General features: G+C 39.4%; 1 protein-coding gene across 2 annotated transcripts; it reads left to right on the top strand.

Annotated features, from left to right (window-relative positions):
* Positions 1-2,951: 2,951 nt before the first annotated feature.
* On the top strand, positions 2,952-21,212 carry mtnr1ab (melatonin receptor 1A b). Of its 2 annotated transcripts, none has more exons than XM_051860937.1 (2): positions 2,952-3,706; positions 18,431-21,212. In XM_051860937.1, exons 1-2 carry the CDS (start codon positions 3,520-3,522, stop codon positions 19,297-19,299), a joined length of 1,056 nt encoding a protein of 351 aa, XP_051716897.1. In that variant the 5' UTR covers positions 2,952-3,519; the 3' UTR covers positions 19,300-21,212. The 2 variants fall into 2 exon arrangements, with proteins under 2 accessions (XP_051716897.1, XP_051716898.1); XM_051860938.1 differs by lacking the exon at positions 2,952-3,706 and adding an exon at positions 11,969-12,011.
* Positions 21,213-21,404: the final 192 nt, after the last annotated feature.

Genomic DNA, 21,404 nt, shown 5'->3' with positions numbered 1-21,404 from the left:
AGTTTCACATCATTGCACGACCTATTTGCTCATATTTATGTGTCACGTTGCAGAGATCAAATGCAACGTTGTTTCAGAATTATATAACCAAGCCCAGGAGATCGGGAAAAAAATTATAATAAGTCTCTCCCTCCTCTGGTGTTTACTGTAAATATTAATGTCAATGTAATGAAAAAAATGGAAATGCTGGAATATTCTCCTCTGTAATGTGTCCTCTGGAGTAACCAATACCATGGATAAAGTGTAATGAGATCCAGTGTTAATGTGTTCTGATAGGAAGGTGAGGGTACATGTCAATAAATGTTAAGATCTGCATTCTTGATGAATGAGCTAATGCAAAACTGTATTGGATTCTTCTTCATTAAATTGTCTCCCAGACTCTAACTCATTAATCTGTTCCATTTCAGATAAGATGATTTTTTTTTTTCTTCTGTGATTGTTCAAGTGCACTCAACTGCTCTTCAAGACCTGGATCAAAAACAAACCCCAAAGTTGTCTGTGCATCATTCAAGTTATACAGTCAATCAAAGTTCAATCAAATGTAATAGTTACCACTTTAGCAATATTGATATTGGAGTTTCAAAATTGCATATTGATAGAATTTCAACGAACTTATACTCAAGCTGATCACAGAGGGGAAAATTTATAAAAGTATGAAAAGTCAAATGAATGATGCATTCAATATTCTAACTTCTTCTCATTTGATCTTTTTTTTTTTTTTTTAATAAAACAGTTTTATGTTTGTTTCGGTAACATCTGCTACATCTTCCTAAGGATCCCCACATTAGGAAGGAGAAGCTTTTGCTTGTTTTTAACCGTGTCCTTGACAACGTCAATCTGACCTTAAAGGGTTATTTCACCCAAAAATGAAAATTATATCATCATTTACTCACACTCATGTCATTCCAAACCGTAAGACTTTTGTTCATCTTCGTTTAAGCATCAAGTTCGGTTGAGCTTCTATGCATGTTCGCTGATCAATGTTTATATGTGGATAAAAGCCTAAATTCAGTCTTATCATCATATAAAGTGATCGTGTTTTCTCAGAAAATTTGGACAAAACCACTCAATTATGGATTCGTTTTATGATCTCTTTGAACTTTTTGAAGCGTCAAAGTGGTAATTGAGTGGACTGTCAATGGAGGGACAGAAATCTATCCAATTTAATGTACAATATCTTCATTTGTGTTTCAAAGATGAGCAAAAGTCTTACGGGTTTGGAAGGACATGAGGGTGAGTAATTAATGACATTTTTTTCATTTTTGGATGGACTTAGGCCCCGTCCACACGGAGACGAATTTAGCTGTATACGCAAAAATTTTGTATCGTATAGGCGTTTCGTCCAGACGGATCCGGTGTTTTCAGAAGGTGAAACCACTATTTTTTGAAACCGGGTCCCAGAGTGGATAAATCTGAAAACGACGCCCTTGCGTTTTCGTGTGTACAGCCAATCTGTATATTTTGTGAAACCCCACGTGTCGACCCTAATCAACAACAACATTAGCGGACTACATGCTTGTGTTCATGCTGCAGAAGCTACCGAGGCTAAAGCTTTACTGTATTTCTAAGCTTTACTAAAGTTTGTATACAGCGCGCAAGGTTTATGCGCATGCTCCAAGTCTTATTCTTTGTTTTTAGAATATCTCTATTGCAGAATTACAGCGCCACATACTGATCTGGCATGTATACTACATCGTTTTGAGTCGTTTCAGTGGTTGCGTGTGTGCGCAGATATTTCTTGAGACGAGGAAAAAAAAAGATCGGATAGGGAAAGCTCTGGTTTCGTGTGGATGTAGCCTATCCCTTTAACAATTTGTATGGCACATTGCAGTGCAGACTATTTTGTCATAATGTAATGAATGTTTTGCAAAAATGCTGTTGAAGAATGAGGGAATTATATTAAGCCTGATATCCACAACATAAGTACACATTAAAGTAATTAAAGGCCAGAGAGATTGTGAAAAAAGTTTCAATTATCACTCGTTTTGGTGCTAGACACCTTGACTAACTTTAGAAATGGACCTCGGAGGAAAATAGTTCCAATATATGATATAACCCGTTTAACTTCTAACACACTGGAATGTATATCTTTGACATGTCTGAAATGGAGCGTGTATGAGAGAGATAAAACTGCAACTATTCAGTGTGGTTTATTTAAAGAAGCTGGCACTGACAGGCATCCTCCAATGCAAAGCTAATGCATGGTGCTGAGCCACAGTCCAAAGAGTATTTGGACCACATTACGCTATGACGAATACATTTGGCTGTATGTGCAAATGGACAGCTGCATGGTCTAAAGGTTGTTTTTAAGGGGCAGTTTATTATTCCTGCTCAGATGCTTTTTGCAGTTCTGTCTGGCAGTTGGAAAACTCCTACATTTAGATAACAGAATGCAAAGACACACTTTTTTCTTTAGAGTAATATGCACTGGTGAATTGTTCAACACCAAGAATATGTATTAAAACTTCTCATAGATTTTTCATAATAAGTGATGAAAAAAAAAGTGTACATGCATGATACATGACTGACTGCATGTCTGTTATAGGGCTGGGTGATAAAAAAATATTGTCTCAGGGGGAAGCTGTCACACATGATATGTTTCGGTAGCTCTAGTGTTTTAAGTCAAACGCCCAATTAGACCGTTTCAAAAAAGGTCAACATGTGTTTAATGAACTGGAACTTTTGTTCTGAGTAATAACAGTGAAAATGCCAAGTGCTTACAGACTTTGAAAAATAGAGAAAGATGCACTGGAGTAAAAAGTGAAATAACTAGCTTCTCTAGTCTTAGTTTTTAACTTAATCAGGTATGTTGTCAAGTGCACATCAATCAAACTGCCCTGAAACATGCTACTGTATGACTTTAATGCTTTAACTTGTGATTTTAAAGACCGTTTGTCCAAGGGGACTTACAGTTCACCTAGTACAGAAACAGCCACGAAGCAACCTGGGTGAAGTGTCTTGTGTAAAGGCATTATGAAAAGTTTAAGGATTCCCCTTGGCGGGGTTTGAACCTACAAGTTTCAGCCCAAGTCTTTAACCAATATACCACGCGCTGAAACGATTATTTACACACGACGCTTGATTAAACTACGTGAATATTTTAATAAACCATGAATGACCAAAAATAATGAATGAACACATGCACACAATCGCATGTGGATGTGAAAAGTAAAAGAAGCAACTTAACCTTCTCCGACCCAAATTCCGAGCCGATTTCGTTGTCTTCCACAGCGGGGCAGCGTTACAGCGATCTACAGACAGCATCCATAGGCATTTGAGAAGAACTTAACTTGCTGTCGGATGTCACATACCAACTATCTGATGTAGACAGAAAGCTATAAAAGTGCGGACACATGTCCGCGCGCAGAGCGTGAAGGCGTGCGCTCCATCGAGGACCATGGCATGATATGAGACCTTCATTTTACGCACGTTTACGTAAACTCAATAACAGCCACACATGATTTTCCAATGGAATCAAATCCTATGATTTATGGCGAGGATTACTGAAGTGAAGATAAAATGAAAATAAATGGCAGCCGGTTGATGAACAGTTCTACATTGAGCCCTTACGAGACCACGCTGGATCGCCCTCCCTGGGTCGCCACAACTTTGGGCAGCTTTCTGATCTTCACTATCGTGGTTGATATATTGGGGAACCTCTTGGTGATCCTCTCCGTGTGCAGAAACAAGAAACTTAGAAATGCAGGTAAGATCGCTTTTAAACCAAATATGGCAAGCCTTTTAAATATTTAAACCTACGAGTATCTATTTTTTGTCACTAGCCTACAGTGCTTATTTTTAATTCCTAGCAAATAATCCAATGTTAGTATCTTTTTTCACTTTCACCTGCAACTATTCATTCGATACGAGTAGCTACTACAAATAGTGACTAACATTCAATTCATCACCATACTTATTCCTTAGATTCTAGTGAGTATTTCTTTAGTAAGTTATCTCAGTAGTGACAAGGAACTATATGCATTGAACTATTTGCCATTTTTTGCCATTCGTTTTTATCATAAAATGATATAGGTTCAGATATTAACTACATTAATTGATATAACGGACTATGTAGGCTATATACAGTTGTAGCTGTTCCAGTACATACTACATCGTTTCCAGCTTTACCATTACTTACTCATTGTATTTAATATATATAGTAGCCTATCTGTTCGATTTGTAGTTAATTAGATTTCGTATCTCGCTACAGTTGCTTTACTGAGGTAATGACTAACAAGAATAACAACTTTATAGTTCATTAATATCTTACTAGCAGGATTTAAGCACCAGGATTCCAGTTAATGGGAGTGCTTAAATTACAGGATATCAAATATTGACAGGATTACATGCATACTGTTTAACAGACAGTGTTCACTGTATGAAGTGAGGATTAGAACTGTATTCTTAGTGTTGATTTCATATTTTCTGTCATTCCTGACAGAGGAGTTTTTATTGTACTGTATTGGACAGTAAGGAACTATTTTTAGAGGTTTCAGGTGACTGGCCCAATATCAAACAAAACTGAACAGGCCAGTCATTTTCCTGTGAGTGGATGGAGTGCTTATCACCGGTGTCACACCGACCCATATGTCACGTTTCTCTGCCAATAAAGACAGAGACCTTATGTTGTTCCTCAACTGTGAAGTTTGTGGCACCAGTTTGAAAACTACAACAGCACTATTTTTTACAAGGAAAGCAGGTTTTAGACCAAAAAATGTAGCCTGCACTTGTTCATACTTCACAGTGCTTGTTTACATTAAGTACAAAGCAACTCCAGTTAACTAAATATATACTTAAAGGGATAGTTCACCCTAAAATGAAAATTCTGTCATCATTTACTGACCCTCAAGTTTTTCCAAACCTGTATGAATTTCTTTCTTCTGCTGTACACAAAAGAATATATTTTGAATAATATGGGTAACCAAACTGTTTTTGGGTGCCACTGACTTCCATTAAAAAAAAAAAAAAAAAAACACAATCGAAGTCAATGGTGCCCCACAACTCTTCAGTTACAAACATTCTTCAAATATCTTCTTTTGTGTTCAGCAGAACAAGTAAATTCATACAGGTTTGGAACAACTTGAGGGCGAGTAAATGATTTCTTTAAATTTGCATTATTATGTGGAACAGCATGTGTTACTGCTGTTAAAATTAGGTAGGCATCAAAATATGGTATCAAATATTCATTTCATGACAGTTCCTGAAGCTTTTATAATGGTATATGATAAACAAGCTTTAGTGTTGTCTTCCTAATAACACGTTTAATAACTTTTTTACAATAACAAGAGGAACTTTTAACATTTAATTACGATAAAACAATACACAGAACAATATAAAGAACAATAATAAAGAGTCAGAATACTTTCAATTACTACCTACATATCTTTTCTGGACTGGCATGTTTTAGACCAGATAAAAATGTCAAAGTGTAAACAAATGCTTGAAAATAAACATTAAGTATTTAAGTGTTTTTTTTTGTTTGTTTTTTTTATTAAAACCATAGCAAGTACAGAAAACTGAATGGCTGTTTGAAAACATGTATACTGAGTGACTTTTCTTCTCTGCGGGTGTTGCGCAAAGTTGCGCAGCGCTGCAATCGGGGTAACCACTGTATTTCTGCTTTTCCATAAGCGCCACCTACTGTCACATTTTCGTTAAGCCCATCACGCAGCATACATGCAGTGTTGTAAATTGTAACTGGTTAATGGAAAAGAAGCTAATGTGTATTCTAAAAATCTAAACAATTCAGAAAATAAGGTACCTAGAATTATTCACAATGTTTTGAAGTGCCCACGATAACAATTGCTTACTGAACATGTTCATTACCAAAATATACCAAATCCCGTCATGTGTCTAAATTTAAGGATATTACTATGTAAACTGTAACACTTTCCCCTGAAATGTGTTTATTTTTTTTCCCTCCTGTACTGAGTACACTGCACCATGTTCTTTGAGTAGTGGGTCAAATTAACCCAGTAATTGTTCCATTAGCCTCCCACGATGTGTGCTTCATTATGTTCCTCGCTATTGAGAGGACCTCCCATGGCCCATTTTGAAGACCACTGACCCAGTGCGAATATTCAATTAGCAATCATTCCACCACATATCCAAAGTTATAGTGATTCAAAAAACGCATATACGCGCAGTCACATGAGCACGCACACATTCGCTCTTCATTGTTCTTCTCTGCTGAAACAAAGTGGTTCCGCTCCTCCCCATTGCGGTCTATCTGTTTTATTTAAGCTACTCAACCTCAAAAACTCTATCTGCTGTGGCACCACTGTCTGTTTAGATTATTCAGACCAACCATTCCCTGCTGTTAGGTAAGCCTCATTTCAACACAGCCAGTGTACCTATATCATAAAACTGCCAATGCAACTCTACCTGAGAGCTAGCAATGATATGCTGTACGATATGCATGTTATGTCTTGATATGGGACAACCTGTAGATTTCAAGGTATATACACTCGCTGGGAATCGAATCCATGACCTTAGCGTTGTGAGTATCATGCACTACCAGTTGAGATACAAGAACCTCATACAGGCACTTGGTTCCGTTTTTACATGTTTCAAGGTCTCGGACAGTGTAACAGAACCCGTCTTCTCTGTGCAGCTCTCATCTCTATCTACTGTTCTTTAGTTGCACTGACTTTGCTTGTGAGCCCAAGGCGGTCTTATTAGATGAAGTTCACTGTTCATTCAAGAGGAACTCTCCTCCACCAATTATTCACAGAGGCTGTGTGAGAGGAAGAAGGGCCCTTTCAGCAGGCTCTACATTGGTGGAATGAGGACAGAATCTTTCTACAGAATATAGTGATTACTTACAGTATTTTCAAACAACAGCATCTAAAAGTCTCAATAAAAATGTATACATAGATATAAAGTAATATTACTGATGATTTAAAAGTTATTGTTCAGGTTTATCTGAATCATGATGTGATTGTTCAATCTAAAAAAAAATAGAGAGAGAGAGAGAGAGAGAGAGAGAGACACAACATCGGAATCCAGAAGAACGTTTTTGCAGGGTCATATACTCTTATTTTGCCTTATATTTATGTCTTGATGTCGTACTGCATTGCCTCGTGGGAAACTCCCTAATTTTTTGCTTTTTGAAATGAAGCTTTATTTATTCTCAAGGACTTCATGTCCTCACTTCTGCCTGACTTGGCCCTCAGCCTGCCCTTTGGGCTGGTTTCGATGCCTTAATGAATGGGCAATTGCTGATACATTGTACTGATGCTGTGCTCACTTGCAGACTGACTCATTTTTGAAGATCCACTCTCACAAAATGTCAATGTGGAGTGGTTACCCAAATGACCATAATTTACATAGAAACGTGTTAATGCAAACAAAACAATCCTCACTCAAGCATACTGATGGTCAGTGCTGCTTCTGGCTTTGAATTGATTTGTTCAGTATTTCTGCAAGGCCAGACTGTGACCCTTTATTTGGGTTTGACTGTGGCAGATGACAATAGCAAATGTCACATCTCCCCCGATTGGGCTTCATAATGTTCTCATTATCTATAGAGATGAAGTGAGGAATGATCTTCATGAATAAATGTTGCTGCGGCTCTTTTTTTTTTTTTTTTTTTTTTTGAGGTACAGTTAAACACCTTCAGATGTTTCCAATTAGTCTTTTTCTTGTCAATTGTTTCTCCTAAAAATAAATTTGGTTATTTCCCATTTTTACATTATCAAGGAATTTTCAGTACCTTAGAATGACATATTTTATTGTGCTGATCCTTTAACAATCTAGTACATGCTCAGCACTTTTTCTGTCTTTTGCCACTCTGCTCGCCTTTAGTTGTATTAAGCAAAAGTACATAAGTGATGAGTTGTGTTTGACAAGACTCCAGTATCATGTGAAACTGCCCTCCAGGATCCCAAGGCAGTAAAATATTGATTTAAGCATAATATTTCTGTGAACTCAAGGTTTGTCTAGAGCTTCTCTTTAGAGCTGTATTTATACTCAGTTGGAGTGACAAAATGATATCAAAGTTTATTTTCAAAGGCTGCGATACCCGGCATTAACAAATTAGAAGCGGGTATTGCATAATTTGACCATCAGTGTGATATTTGCTTTAATATATGGTTGCTTAGATGTGGAGGCTACATTAAAGGGATATTGAATAAATATAACATATACAGGACAAAAAATCTTTGGTTAAAGCAAAGAAAGCTTAGTTGTGAAAACAGATACCCAACATTGGCCTTTGTAATGAGTCCTGAATTATTCTTTTAGTTAGATGATTAAAAATAAAGAGCAACTGCGTATCAATGTCTTTTGCCGTATTTGACTCGTGATAAATCAAGGGCACAGAATACTAAATATGTATGCTATTACTATATCATGTTATACTTCTGTACATACATGCAGTGCAACAAATTGGAAAGCCAAGGGTATGCATACAATTATGTTATTAAAATTATTATACTAATATTTATATTTTGTTTATATATACACACAGTACGGTCACGATCTGTGTTGTTAGAATGCACATGAACATGAAGATAAAGGTGAAAAAATGAAGAAACAGAAAAAACAGAGACAGACTAAATCCAGAAGAACTGCGGCAACGTCTCCAAGATGCTTGAAGAAACCTACCTGATCAAAATAGCTACAGTACTGTGAAAAGTTTTAGGCTCTTGTGTAAAATGCTGTAAATTGAGGATGCTTTCAAAAACAGTGTCCTAAATAGTTTTTATTTATCAATTAACTTCTATTAACTAAATCAAATCAATATTTGGTGACCACCCTTTTCGTTTAAAACGCTTTTGTCCTAGGTACACTTGTGCATAGTTTTTCAGGTAGCTTTGCAGGTAGGTTTATATAATATAAAATAATATAATAATTTTAATAACATAGTACACATACCCTTGCCTTGCTAATTTGTTGCACTGCAAACTTTTTCTCTCTCCTGTCTCTCTACTCTGAATCTCTAACATTTTCTCATGTTTATTTAATGTAGTTTGTTTGGTGCTTTATAGGAAGAGTCCTGTCACTGATGGTGTCTGCCTTAAAAGATGAATGAATATTTATCTGCAGACTTCCAGGTTCTGACATACAGTTACATGCACAGTGCATGGTGTCACAGAGACCTGAAGAACTTCTCTGAAACACATGAATACTAAATTATTTCCTGAAACCATGAGATTTCTGCTCATTTTTGTCTGTGTTCCCTTTGAATATCTCAGCGCTGTCTCAAATTACTTCAAACATTTGAATGCAAACAAATTTTTGCATTTGGCCTATTAATGCTTTGTAGATGAGTAAACACATTGAACACACAAGTGATTATCTTAATTATAATCTGATTAAACATGATATTTGATGTACAGTTCTTCACTGAATAAACAAACCCTGACATTTGGATTTGAGATCACAGTAGTGTTGAATCCCTTGTTGTTTTGCATTTACAGGATTCTGAATCACCTGAATGGCAACCCTGACAGCAACATAGTGTCGGCCCAGATCCGGCCCACATCTGGTCCGCGTGTAATCCACATGTACCAGATGTGGGCTAGATCTGGGCCACACCATGTTGCTGTCTGGGAAATGTCATGTGACAACGCTGATTGACTGATATCACCACACGAACGCTTCATTAGTGATTAACCTGGGCTGCGTTTCCCAAAAGCATCGTAAGTTGATCGTAGAGACCATTGGTGGCAATTATTCTACAATCAACTTAGGCTTACGATGCTTTTGGGAAACGCAGCCCTGATCTGTGATGTCAAAGACAGCAGACGAGAACAATATAAATCCACCTCACTCTTTAAGAGCCCAACAAAAACAAATCACGATATGTCAAAAGGGTTAAATGTTGAAAACATGGATGCTTTTGAATGGATATCATTGGAGAAAGATGCTTTTTAGATCTAGATGGTGTAGTTACAGCGTCTACCAGCAGCTTCTAATGGGGCTTAAATTCATTTCATCTTAATGATGCTGTGTTGATAGCGAACATGTTCTACCACATTTCCTGCTGAACAAGTTGTTTGTAACCATTTAGTCTTCATTACCATCTCCTACTACTATAAATACATTCACCTCTGCATCCTGTAGACCTGTTCAACACAGAAGAAACGTCTGTTTGCATGTAAGCATGAGTAAACAAGCATCTTATGTGGCAAAAAAAAAAAAAAAATCTAATTTACACCTTAGACATTTTAAAGGTGACCTATTATGCCCCTTTTGACAAGACGTAATATAAGTCTCTGGTGTCCCCAGAATGTGTCTGTAAAGTTTCAGCTCAAAATACCCCACAGATCATGTATTATAGCTTGTCAAATTTGCCCCGATTTGGGTGTGAGCAAAATCAAGCCGTTTTTGTGGATGGGTTGCTTTAAATGCAAATGAGCTTGTGCTCCCCGCCCCCACGCTTGCTAGTCATTCCAATACACTGAGGCATACTACATAAGCTAACAGCAAATAAAACTCGCAAAATGGATCGTTACAAACTATTCTTGATGCAGCATATAACATAGGTATGGCATGTATTTGTGGATGTTTGCTGAAATTCGATTCTGAATGAGTTTGATAGCGTGCTGCACGGCTAACATGGCTAAAGATACACACTGTTGGAGAGACTCAATCAGAATGAAGATGCGTTTATGAATTATACAGACTACACGCGTTTTTGGGTTAAAAATGAAAATAACGACATGGCTCTCTGTGAATAAAGTAAGAAACAATGGAAATTTTAGCCACATTTAACAGTACATTAGCAATGTGCTAACTAAACACATTCAGGAAGACAATTTGCAAACATCACGAAATAAATAGATATGAAATTGGATCAGTTGGTATCGATCCATCTTTGAGAATCAATTTCTGTGCAAATCCTGTGTTTTACTGACGATCGTGTGAAGCATTCTAGTGTTAATGACATGCGTGATTAAAAGGCTTACCAAAACAAAGTTACTGGGTTGTCCTTTTTCACATTTTCCATGCTGGTAGATGCACCAGAGACCCGATTATAGCACTTAAACATGGGAAAAGTCAGATTTTCATGATATGACCCCTTTAATAGTGAAGAAAATACTCTGTCTTTTTTGAGTGTTTTATTGAGCAAAAGAGTCATTCATCAATGAATCAGACTACAGTGGTCACGTTGTGCTGCATGTGTGTTTTTTATTTATTTATTTTTATAGCACAGTTGAATGACCCACTGTCTTCGCATTATTTTGCAGTACCCAGTCTTTTTTTTAATCTCATCACATTCAACTCAAACTGCAAGCTCACGACTCAGCTAATAAAATTTAATTTATTTTGCCATGCTGCTATAGATTCAGCAGCTGTGAAATAGCAGTGCAGGAAACACTGCAAGTAGTCAATGAGAATTTTAGTAAGTAATTATCTCTTTGCACTCTGTATGGGAACTTTTGCACTCTTGTCCAACACAGAACAGTCAGTAAATTTGTGCTTCCAAGCTAAAAGGGGTCGCTCACAGGCAACAGTCAGATGGAAATCATTTGAGTCAGGCTACTTGCTCATTCAATTTAACCACATTTTAACCACATCACACCTTTGATTTTCTTTCTTTGCTTTCTGATGGCTCTGCATCTATTTTTGTGATGTGCTAAATCAAATACTACAATATGAACTTGTTTGCTAAGAAAATACTTGCTTTGTATATATACTGCCATTCAAGTTTAGGGTAAGTAAGATTTTTAATGTTTTTGAAGGAAGTCTCTTGGTGCACACCAAGGCTGCATTTATTTGATCAAAAAACTAAAACTGTAATATTGTGAAATATTATTACAATTTAAAATACTTGTTTAATATTGTAATATATTTTAAATAACGTAATTTATTCCTGTGATGGCAAGTCTGAATTTTCAGCATCATTACTCCATTCTTGAGTGCCACATGATCCTTCAGAAATCAATCTGATATGCTCAAGAAACATTTATTATTATTATCAATCAATGATTTTAGTGGAAACCGTGATACCTTTTTTTTTTCAGGAATCTTTGATGAATAGTACGGAGCCCCGCACATGACATGTAAGAAAAACTTTACTGTTGCCACAGTGCAGTGATGTTCAAGAAGAGAATATGAGGCATATATCTAATCGCATGCTGAATTTATTAAAGCAAACCAAAAACACAGGAACACAGGAATCCAGTACAAAAACAACAGTGTCACAGTTTTCTATCAACATCAAACTTAGGATATAGTAAGAAAAGAACCGACAAAGGAATGCTAGATCAAAGGGATATATACATGAAAACAAAAACGAGGACCTAAACTAGAAACAGGTGAGACTAATCGGTAACCAAAAAAACAAACTAGAAGTAAGTTTTTCACAGGATGTAAAAAGTGAAGCAATGGGAATATAATATAAACTAAAAGTCTTTAGAAACAGACTAAATGTGACAACTGTCACTTTTGATCAATTTAATGAGTCCTTGCTGAAGTATTATTAAAAAAATCATACTAACCCCAAAATTTTGAATGGCAGTTTATGTAACTGGTCCTATTCGACCCGCTCCGAGCGGAATTTGAACCAGTGTCTCCAGCATGGGAGGCAGGCACTCTAACAAGGACGCTTCCATTACACTCACCCCCCAAAACCTCACTCCCATCTAGGTCACGGCACCAAATGTAACTGGTCCTATTCGACCTGCTTCAAAAAGGATTCGAACCAGCGTCTCCAGCAAGGGAGACAGGCTTGCTAACAAGGATGCTAAAAACCACAGTCTCTAACGCCAGTCGCTAGTGTACCTCTTGAGACCAGGGAAGCTCTTACTAGCTTGCTTTCCATTACATATTCATGTTCCTGATTGAAAACTTTCAATTCAAGAAACTTCTTTTATCTTCAGTTGATTTCATCTAAGACTGAAAGTTTCTCTTTTTTCTGTTCTTGTTTCTCTTTTCTTCAGTGATTCTGCTTGTTAACAGCAGGTGTTCATCATTAATGCTCAATCATCACTTAATTATCTCATTAACCTCAACACTGCTTCAATGGTACTTTAACTCTGTAGTGTGCACACACAGGAACACTAGGCAGTGTTAATTTATCATGGGCATTTTGCTGTGTACTATTACATGAATCTTACCTGTTTCATTTACGTATGACTGACACATATAAATCACATTCAATTTATTAATACAATTACATAAATCTTTTCTGTTTCAGTTATATATGACTGACAAATATGAATCACATTCAGTTTATTAATTTATGTTAAAACTATTTATTCCAAATGGATGGAAATATTATATGCAATTCAAATACATAAATCTTATGCTATGATTGCTATTTTGCTTACTATCATAAGAGCCAAGTGAATGGGTTCGATTCCTAGGGAATGCAAGAAAATGGAGGTTGCTTTGCTAAGCATCTGCCAAATGCATGAAGGTAAATGTAAAAAATAAATCTTGCAAGATAATTTAATCATAGAGTGCATAGCAGAAAGAAACAAAAAAGCAGTCACATAAACAGTTGGATGTATAAGAGTTAACAGAGTGAGAAATTCTCTTTGTACTCCTCTGGCTCCTTAAGGATCCGGTGAATCTGGCCGTGAATTTCTCTCACTGTATGTGAGGTGGTGTGGAAAAATCATAACCAAAGGTTTGCCCTGCAGCATAGATGCCATTAGTGGCACAAACAAACTCTCCAGGGAGAAGTGACGTGCTTATAAGGGTTTTTACTCTACAGTCTCAGAGTCTTTGCCTCTTATGCTACTGTAGAATGGCTCAGCATTCAGAGACACATGGATCAGTGCTGGATTCATGTTTGCAGTGGGAGGTTGAAATATTTTGGACATTTTATCATTTTTATATAGACAAGATCGTGATTACATTACGATCATTTTCAATATTGCATTTTGTAGTGTCTGTCTAAACAAACTAGAACTTGACATGCAAATATTACGAACATTAATGATATCATGTTGACAGTTTTGTTAAACTTTCTAATGGTTTGACGTGCTTACAGACAAAAATTCAGATTTAAGCTAACAACTAGCATGCCATCTCACTATGACATGGTGATGTATGTTACACTTTACAAACACTGTAATTAAACAGTTCATTTTTCCTAGACATATAAAGCATCAAGAACTCTTGGGAGATAAACTCAGCTTATTGTGCACAAAAATTAATGATGTCTCATGTAAAGTCTATCTGAAGATGAATTCTGCATTAAGATTTGTGGTCCATGCCACAGGGCCCCTGCTGGGTCTCGCTTCATATTTTCCCTCTTTCTGCTAGGTGTCCTCAGTTCAAATTAAAATTTAGGAACACAACAGTTGAAAACAGAGAAGCCGCTGAGATGTCACAAGAATTATTCACCAAGTCACTGTTCTGGAATGATCTTCTGCTCTGATGATTTCTCTTAACATTGAGCTAAATTTGCTAAAACACGAATGTGTTTATTTGGCAATTCTTCGGGGTTACAAGATTTGCACAGCATGTTCTCACAAGTATCTGAGATAAAAAATGGCAATATGCGAGTGTAGTGTTCTACATCTGAACTGGGAGTCCATTTAGTTTGATTGATTCACATTCTGAGTTTTTTACCTTTTTATTTTAAGAGAGCCAAAAGGAAATAAGTATAGAATGAATATAGCAATTGACAGAATGAGAAAATACACTTCTAGGCACTTTAAAATGTGTTCTTCCCTGTAGTATAACAAAGTTATTGTTGTTTAATTAAATGGATAGTTGCCTGATTATTGATGTTGCACATCCTTTCCTTCCTTCCTTCTAAATTCCACAACTAAAAAAGTACCTAAAACATGACTATTGATTTCTTAAAAATATACAAATTCTTTATTTTAATATTTATATTATATAAATATTATTAATATTTACCAATAACTAATTTATTAAAATATTTTAAAGAAAAAATGTGTTACTTTGAAAATGATTTTATAAAATAATTATAAAGATGTGTACACAAGTGTATTCAAGGTAAAAAACTTAATCAATTAATCATACTAATTTCAAGTGGTATAAATGTTTTTAAATGTGTATGAAGCACAAATACATAATACATGAATAAAAAACAAACATCTGAAAATGGCATTTTTTAAAACCAGCGACTCCAAATATGGAGATATAGCCATGGTCTCATCAGCTAGTGTCTCTTCTAACATGGTGTAATGAAGGGTCGAATGCGTGAGGATCCATTTGCAGCTTGTTTATTAAAAGTACTTACAGAGTAGACAGGGCAAAGGCAGAGACACAAACAGGGACAGGCAATGGTCGAGGCAGGCAGCAGACAAACTGTATCGGGTCACAGGCGGAGATCAGGGCAGGCAGCAAACAATCACAGTCCAGTACACAGGCAAGGTTCAGGGCAGGCAGCAGAGAATCACAACGAATAAACAATCCAACGGTAACAGGGTAAACAGTCCACAAGAAAACGCTCAGAGTTGATCACCGGGGCAAATCAAGACTTCGCAAAGGGTGTGTGTGTGTGTGTGTCTTAAATAGTCCAGGTAATGATCTGCAGGTGTGTGTGGCAATAGGCGATTGGTGCATGTGATTGGAAGGGAGGATTATGGGAAGTGGAGTCCAGGAACTGACAGGAACAGACAGTGATCGTGACATAACGCCCCCCTTCCGGAAGGCGCGTCCTCGCGGCGTAAATGGCACAGATAGGGAGGGGGGGTGGGTACATTGGAGACCTGTTGGCAGACGGGAACGGGGTCTCCAATGCAGGTCCAGGAACTCGGGCAGCCACGGGGGTCAGGTGCCACGGGCAGCCACGGCGGGTCAGGTGCCACGGGCAGCCACGGCGGGTCAGGTGCCACGGGCAGCCACGGCGGGTCAGGTGCCACGGGCAGCCACGGCGGGTCAGGTGCCACGGGCAGCCACGGCGGGTCAGGTGCCACGGGCAGCCACGGCGGGTCAGGTGGCTTAGGCAACCACGGCGGGTCAGGTGCCACGGGCAGCCACGGCGGGTCAGGTGGCTTAGGCGGCCACGGTAGGTCAGGTAGCTTGGGCGCCCACGGCAGGTCAGGGTCCGTAGCCGGCCACAGCAGTTCACAGGCGGTTGAAGACCGTGGGCGTGTAAGGTCCCCACCCACAAGCTCAAGCAATTCGGAGGCCGCTGATGATCGCGGCCGTGCAGGGTCCCCACCCACAAGCTCCCCACCCTCAGGTATATGGCCCCCCCCCAAAAAGTTCTTGGGGAATTCAACGGAGTGGGTAAGGAGCTCGGGTGGCGCCGGCAGGGCGAGGAGCTCGGGTGGCGCCGGCAGGGCGAGGAGCTCGGGTGGCGCCGGCAGGGCGAGGAGCTCGGGTGGCGCCGGCAGGGCGAGGAGCTCGGGTGGCGCCGGCAGGGCGAGGAGCTCGGGTGGCGCCGGCAGGGCGAGGAGCTCGGGTGGCGCCGGCAGGGCGAGGAGCTCGGGGACGGCCTCCGGGCCTACAGCGGGCTCTGGGACGGCCTCCGGGCCTACAGCGGGCTCTGGGAAGGCCTCCGGGCCTTGAGGGATGGAGGAAGCCTTCTTCCTCCTCCTCCTCCGTTTACCTGGTTGAGGCGGTGGCTCTATGCCTACCTCCTCTGAGGGCGCTGCAGCAGGCTCACGGGTTGGAGCGGACTCGCGGACTGGAGCTGGTTCTGGAGTGGACTCACTGGCTGGAACGACCCCTATGTTCCCAGACACTGGCGGGGCGGCCATCTTGCCCGTGGGCACTGGCAAAGCGGCCATCTTGTCCATAGCATCCAGAGAGTTTGAGTGCGTTGCAACCGGCGAGCTTGAGTGCGTTGCAACCGGCGAGCTTGAGTGCGTTGCAACCGGCGAGCTTGAGTGCGTTGCAACCGGCGAGCTTGAGTGCGTTGCAACCGGCGAGCTTGAGTGCGTTGCAACCGGCGAGCTTGAGTGCGTAGCAACCGGCGAGCTTGAGTGCGTAGCAACCGGCGAGCTTGAGTGCGTAGCAACCGGCGAGCTTGAGTGCGTAGCAACCGGCGAGCTTGTGTACGAAGCGGCCGGCGGAGGTTTAGGAATGCCAGCCGCTCGTGCTGAAGTCAGCGGTGGATCAGCCACACTGGAACGCAACCCTCTCCGCCTCCGGACAGATCCAGAGACGTGACGTGATTCTAGACAGTCAACTGAGATTTGACTTGGCTCTGGGAGATCAGCGGAGACATGATGTGATGATGTTGTGGCCGCCATTTTGTGAATGCTCTCTGTAGAGGCAGCCATTACATGAGGGGACGAGGTGTCGCGTTCCTCCGCGACACCCACGGTAAAGCTAGAGCCACTCCTCTGTAATGCCAGATCTATATATTGTTCTAGCGTCCCATCAGGGTCATGCAATGGCATGATGGAACGGAGCGGATCAGACAGTCCCCCGCGAAAGAATATCATGAGGCATACAGTGTCAAAGGTGGTTAAGTGTGCCAGTTCAATAAAGTCCTTGACATAGTCCTCTATCGTTCTGTCTCCTTGACGGAGACACATTAACTGGACGGATGGACTCATGTTAGCTGAGACAGGAACACTCACGGTAGCTGCTGGATCTTGTGTTGGCGAAGTCTTCTGTAATGAAGGGTCGAATGCGTGAGGATCCATTTGCAGCTTGTTTATTAAAAGTACTTACAGAGTAGACAGGGCAAAGGCAGAGACACAAACAGGGACAGGCAATGGTCGAGGCAGGCAGCAGACAAACTGTATCGGGTCACAGGCGGAGATCAGGGCAGGCAGCAAACAATCACAGTCCAGTACACAGGCAAGGTTCAGGGCAGGCAGCAGAGAATCACAACGAATAAACAATCCAACGGTAACAGGGTAAACAGTCCACAAGAAAACGCTCAGAGTTGATCACCGGGGCAAATCAAGACTTCGCAAAGGGTGTGTGTGTGTGTGTGTCTTAAATAGTCCAGGTAATGATCTGCAGGTGTGTGTGGCAATAGGCGATTGGTGCATGTGATTGGAAGGGAGGATTATGGGAAGTGGAGTCCAGGAACTGACAGGAACAGACAGTGATCGTGACACATGGGGCCCAAAAGTTCTAAAAGGCCTTCATTGGAGAGCGAAGTATCATGTGACAATAACAGATGCAACCCAAATCCTTTTAATAGTGAAAGCAGCTGCCAGACTTAGGAAAGCTATGATTTAATTAGATGCAATAAAGGTCATGCTGCAAAAGTATACTGGCATCCACCCTGAAAAGCGCCTAAACTTTAAAAGTCGTCATACACAAAACTTCACTCAAAAATAATCTGATGACTGCAGAATCTGAGATGGTGAACACATGGCAGTCATATGAAACCTCTTTAGTTCCCCTCTATTAAAAGGATCGCTAGAGTATTGTATTTGCCCTCATGTTTTTCAATAACCTAATAAATTGCATTCTGGAACTTTTAATAAGGTGTTTGCTTGAAAGTTTTCCCATTTTTACAATGTCACTTTGTGCCTGTAATTGCTTTATTTGCATTTATCTCCTTTCCACTGTCATTGTTTTGCAGGGAACATATTTGTGGTGAGCTTGGCAGTAGCTGACCTGGTGGTAGCAGTCTATCCTTATCCTCTCGTGCTGGTCTCCATTTTCCACAATGGATGGAACTTGGGATTTGTCCACTGCCAGATCAGTGGATTCCTGATGGGACTGAGTGTGATTGGATCTATATTTAACATAACCGGCATTGCCATCAATCGCTACTGCTATATCTGTCACAGCCTCAAGTATGACAAGCTATACAGCGACAAGAACTCCCTTTGTTATGTCCTGCTCATCTGGATACTAACCGTGGTCGCTATAGTGCCAAACTTTTACGTAGGCTCCCTGCAGTACGACCCCAGGGTCTACTCGTGTACGTTTGCGCAGTCGGCCAGCTCAGCGTACACCATCGCTGTGGTGTTCTTCCATTTCATTCTTCCAATCCTGATTGTGACATACTGCTACCTGCGGATCTGGATCTTGGTGATCCAGGTGAGGAGACGTGTCAAACCCGATTTTCGGCCCAAACTCACGCCTCACGACGTAAGGAACTTCATCACCATGTTCGTGGTGTTTGTTCTTTTTGCCGTCTGCTGGGGTCCTCTCAATTTCATTGGCTTGGCGGTCGCTATAGACCCCGGGCGGGTTGCGCCTCTCATCCCGGAGTGGTTTTTTGTATCAAGTTATTTTATGGCCTATTTCAACAGCTGCCTTAATGCTATAGTCTACGGATTGCTGAACCAGAACTTCAGAAGAGAGTACAAAAAAATTATTATCTCACTCTGCACTGCGAAGATGTTCTTCCCAGAGAGTTCAAATGATGCTGTAGACCGGATCAAAAGCAAGCCATCCCCTTTAATGACAAACAACAACCGAGTAAAAGTAGATTCGGTATGAAAACACAGAAAGGGCACTGTAAACAAAAACCAAATAAGCATTTCAGCTGCTTCCAGAAACAACTATTTATAACCGATGTTTATGACCTGAATACAGGTGTCTGTATTTCTTGTACCTGTTGCTTTTTCAAGAGGGTGCATTGCAAATATCTTGCTTTGTCTCAGTGTTTACAAGTTCATAATGATAGGCTTTTTTATTTTCTTTTATATACAGCAGGTTATAAAATTAATGCTATAAACCAATGTACACACTGTCATAAATGAAAAACAAGGTGCCAAGTAAACAGATTAATAGCCCTTAAAGCTGATAAGTGCTCAACAATATGATCTTTATCATACTGTATTTTAGGTTTCGTTATTTTCATAATGTTCTATAGAGGCTGTCTGCAGCACATGCCAAATAATGTATTTGCAAAATAATACTTTATACTTTGTTTATTGTACTTAAGTATAGTTATTTCTTGGTAACCTTGGTCTTAAATGGTAAGATAGCCAGTGCAGGGAAAATAATGGAAAAACAGTATTTGCCCCATATTTGAAAGCAAATATCTTTCAGTTCCCATGAAAGATTTAAGATTGGTTCACAATGCAAATGTAGGCAAGCTCCTGAAGGGATAGTTCACCTAAAAATGAAAATCACCATTTGCTCACCCTCATGACATTCGGTATGATTTCCTTTTTTCTGCAGAAAACAACAGAAAAAAGTTTTTTTGTCCTTAAAATGAAAGTCAGAGGGGTCCAAAACATCACTGGACCATGTATGTTAAAAAAAATGTTTTTTTTAAATATTTTCTTTTGTGGTCAACAGAAGAAAAATAGTCATAAAGATTTGAAACAACATGAGGGTGAGTAAATGATGACAGCATTTTCTTTTTTTTTTCTTTTTTTTTTTTTTTTTTGAGTGAACTATTCCTTTAAGGAGTCACTGTAGAAACATGCATATCTCATGAAATGTGAACAAAATGGTAAACAGGTTCTTCTTATCCATCTGTTACAGCTCTTAAGATTTATTTCAACAGATTGCGTTGATATACTACTGCAATGGAGTGCATTTAATGACAACCAATATAAGTCTAATCTTAAACAACTTATCCATATTTTGGCATATAGATCAAGTTCAGTATACTACTATAAACCATCTTTATAATGTCAAATCAATGGCAGATGTTCAACACAGTACCTTACTTTCTTGTTTACAACATAAAAAGCAACAAAATGGAATATTTGCTTGTCCTTGAACTTTTCAATGTCAATAAAGTGTGCTGGATAAACTGAGATGAAAACAAGATGTAGGCTTGCTTAAAAGCTATAGAAGAGGAGAAATGGATAAACTGCTTTCATTTACTGTTATTGTCATTTAATGTTGGTTGAGACTTGGAGGTTCATTAAAAGCAACATTAAACAGCTTTAGGGAAATAGCGACGCTACTAACTTTACATTTTTCAGTAGCGTGACAGTAGCTCAGCTGCTTTAAAAGTCAACATGCAATCAAAATAAACCCTATTTACATTTTCATTGCATGTTTATGGGTTTTTGTGAACAATTCATTGGTGCATATTCTTTTTTATGTTATTTGGCATTTCTGCAATTATTAGATAGGGCAATGAAGCAATGGGAGAGTAGAGAAGGAAACAGGATCTGGAAAATTCACAACTCAAACTCATGTTGCCCACAATGCAACTGCACAGCCTTGAACACTGCCCACAAGGCTATACGGTTCCAGTGGTGGAAAAAAAATCCTGTTTGCTTGCATTTCTTTTGCAACAACTTTCCTTTTCAGCTGATGCCACAGGGATTTGGATAATGCTGATCAAATAGCTGTTCAGTTTTATTGGTTGGATTTAATGTAATCTGTTTAGGCTTAATGTTGTGACTCTAATCAAGATTCTCATTGGTTTGCACCAGATAGATAAGTACTGCTGATTAAAATAATAATAATTAAACCATACCGTCTGATAATTATGAACTTAAATAGATACTACCCCCTCAAACTGCTTCAATGTACTTTTATTTTTTTAAACTTGTGTTGCTAACTCTTCACACTCAGGTTGTTCTAAACCTGTGTGAATTTCTTTCTTCTGCTGAACACAGAAGAAGATATTTTGA

Source organism: Ctenopharyngodon idella, chromosome 14 (genome assembly GCF_019924925.1).
Source record: "Ctenopharyngodon idella isolate HZGC_01 chromosome 14, HZGC01, whole genome shotgun sequence".
Taxonomy (NCBI): Eukaryota; Metazoa; Chordata; class Actinopteri; order Cypriniformes; family Xenocyprididae; genus Ctenopharyngodon; species Ctenopharyngodon idella.
The sequence above is the reverse complement of the archived record's forward strand: the minus strand, read 5'-3'. Positions and strand labels throughout refer to the sequence as shown.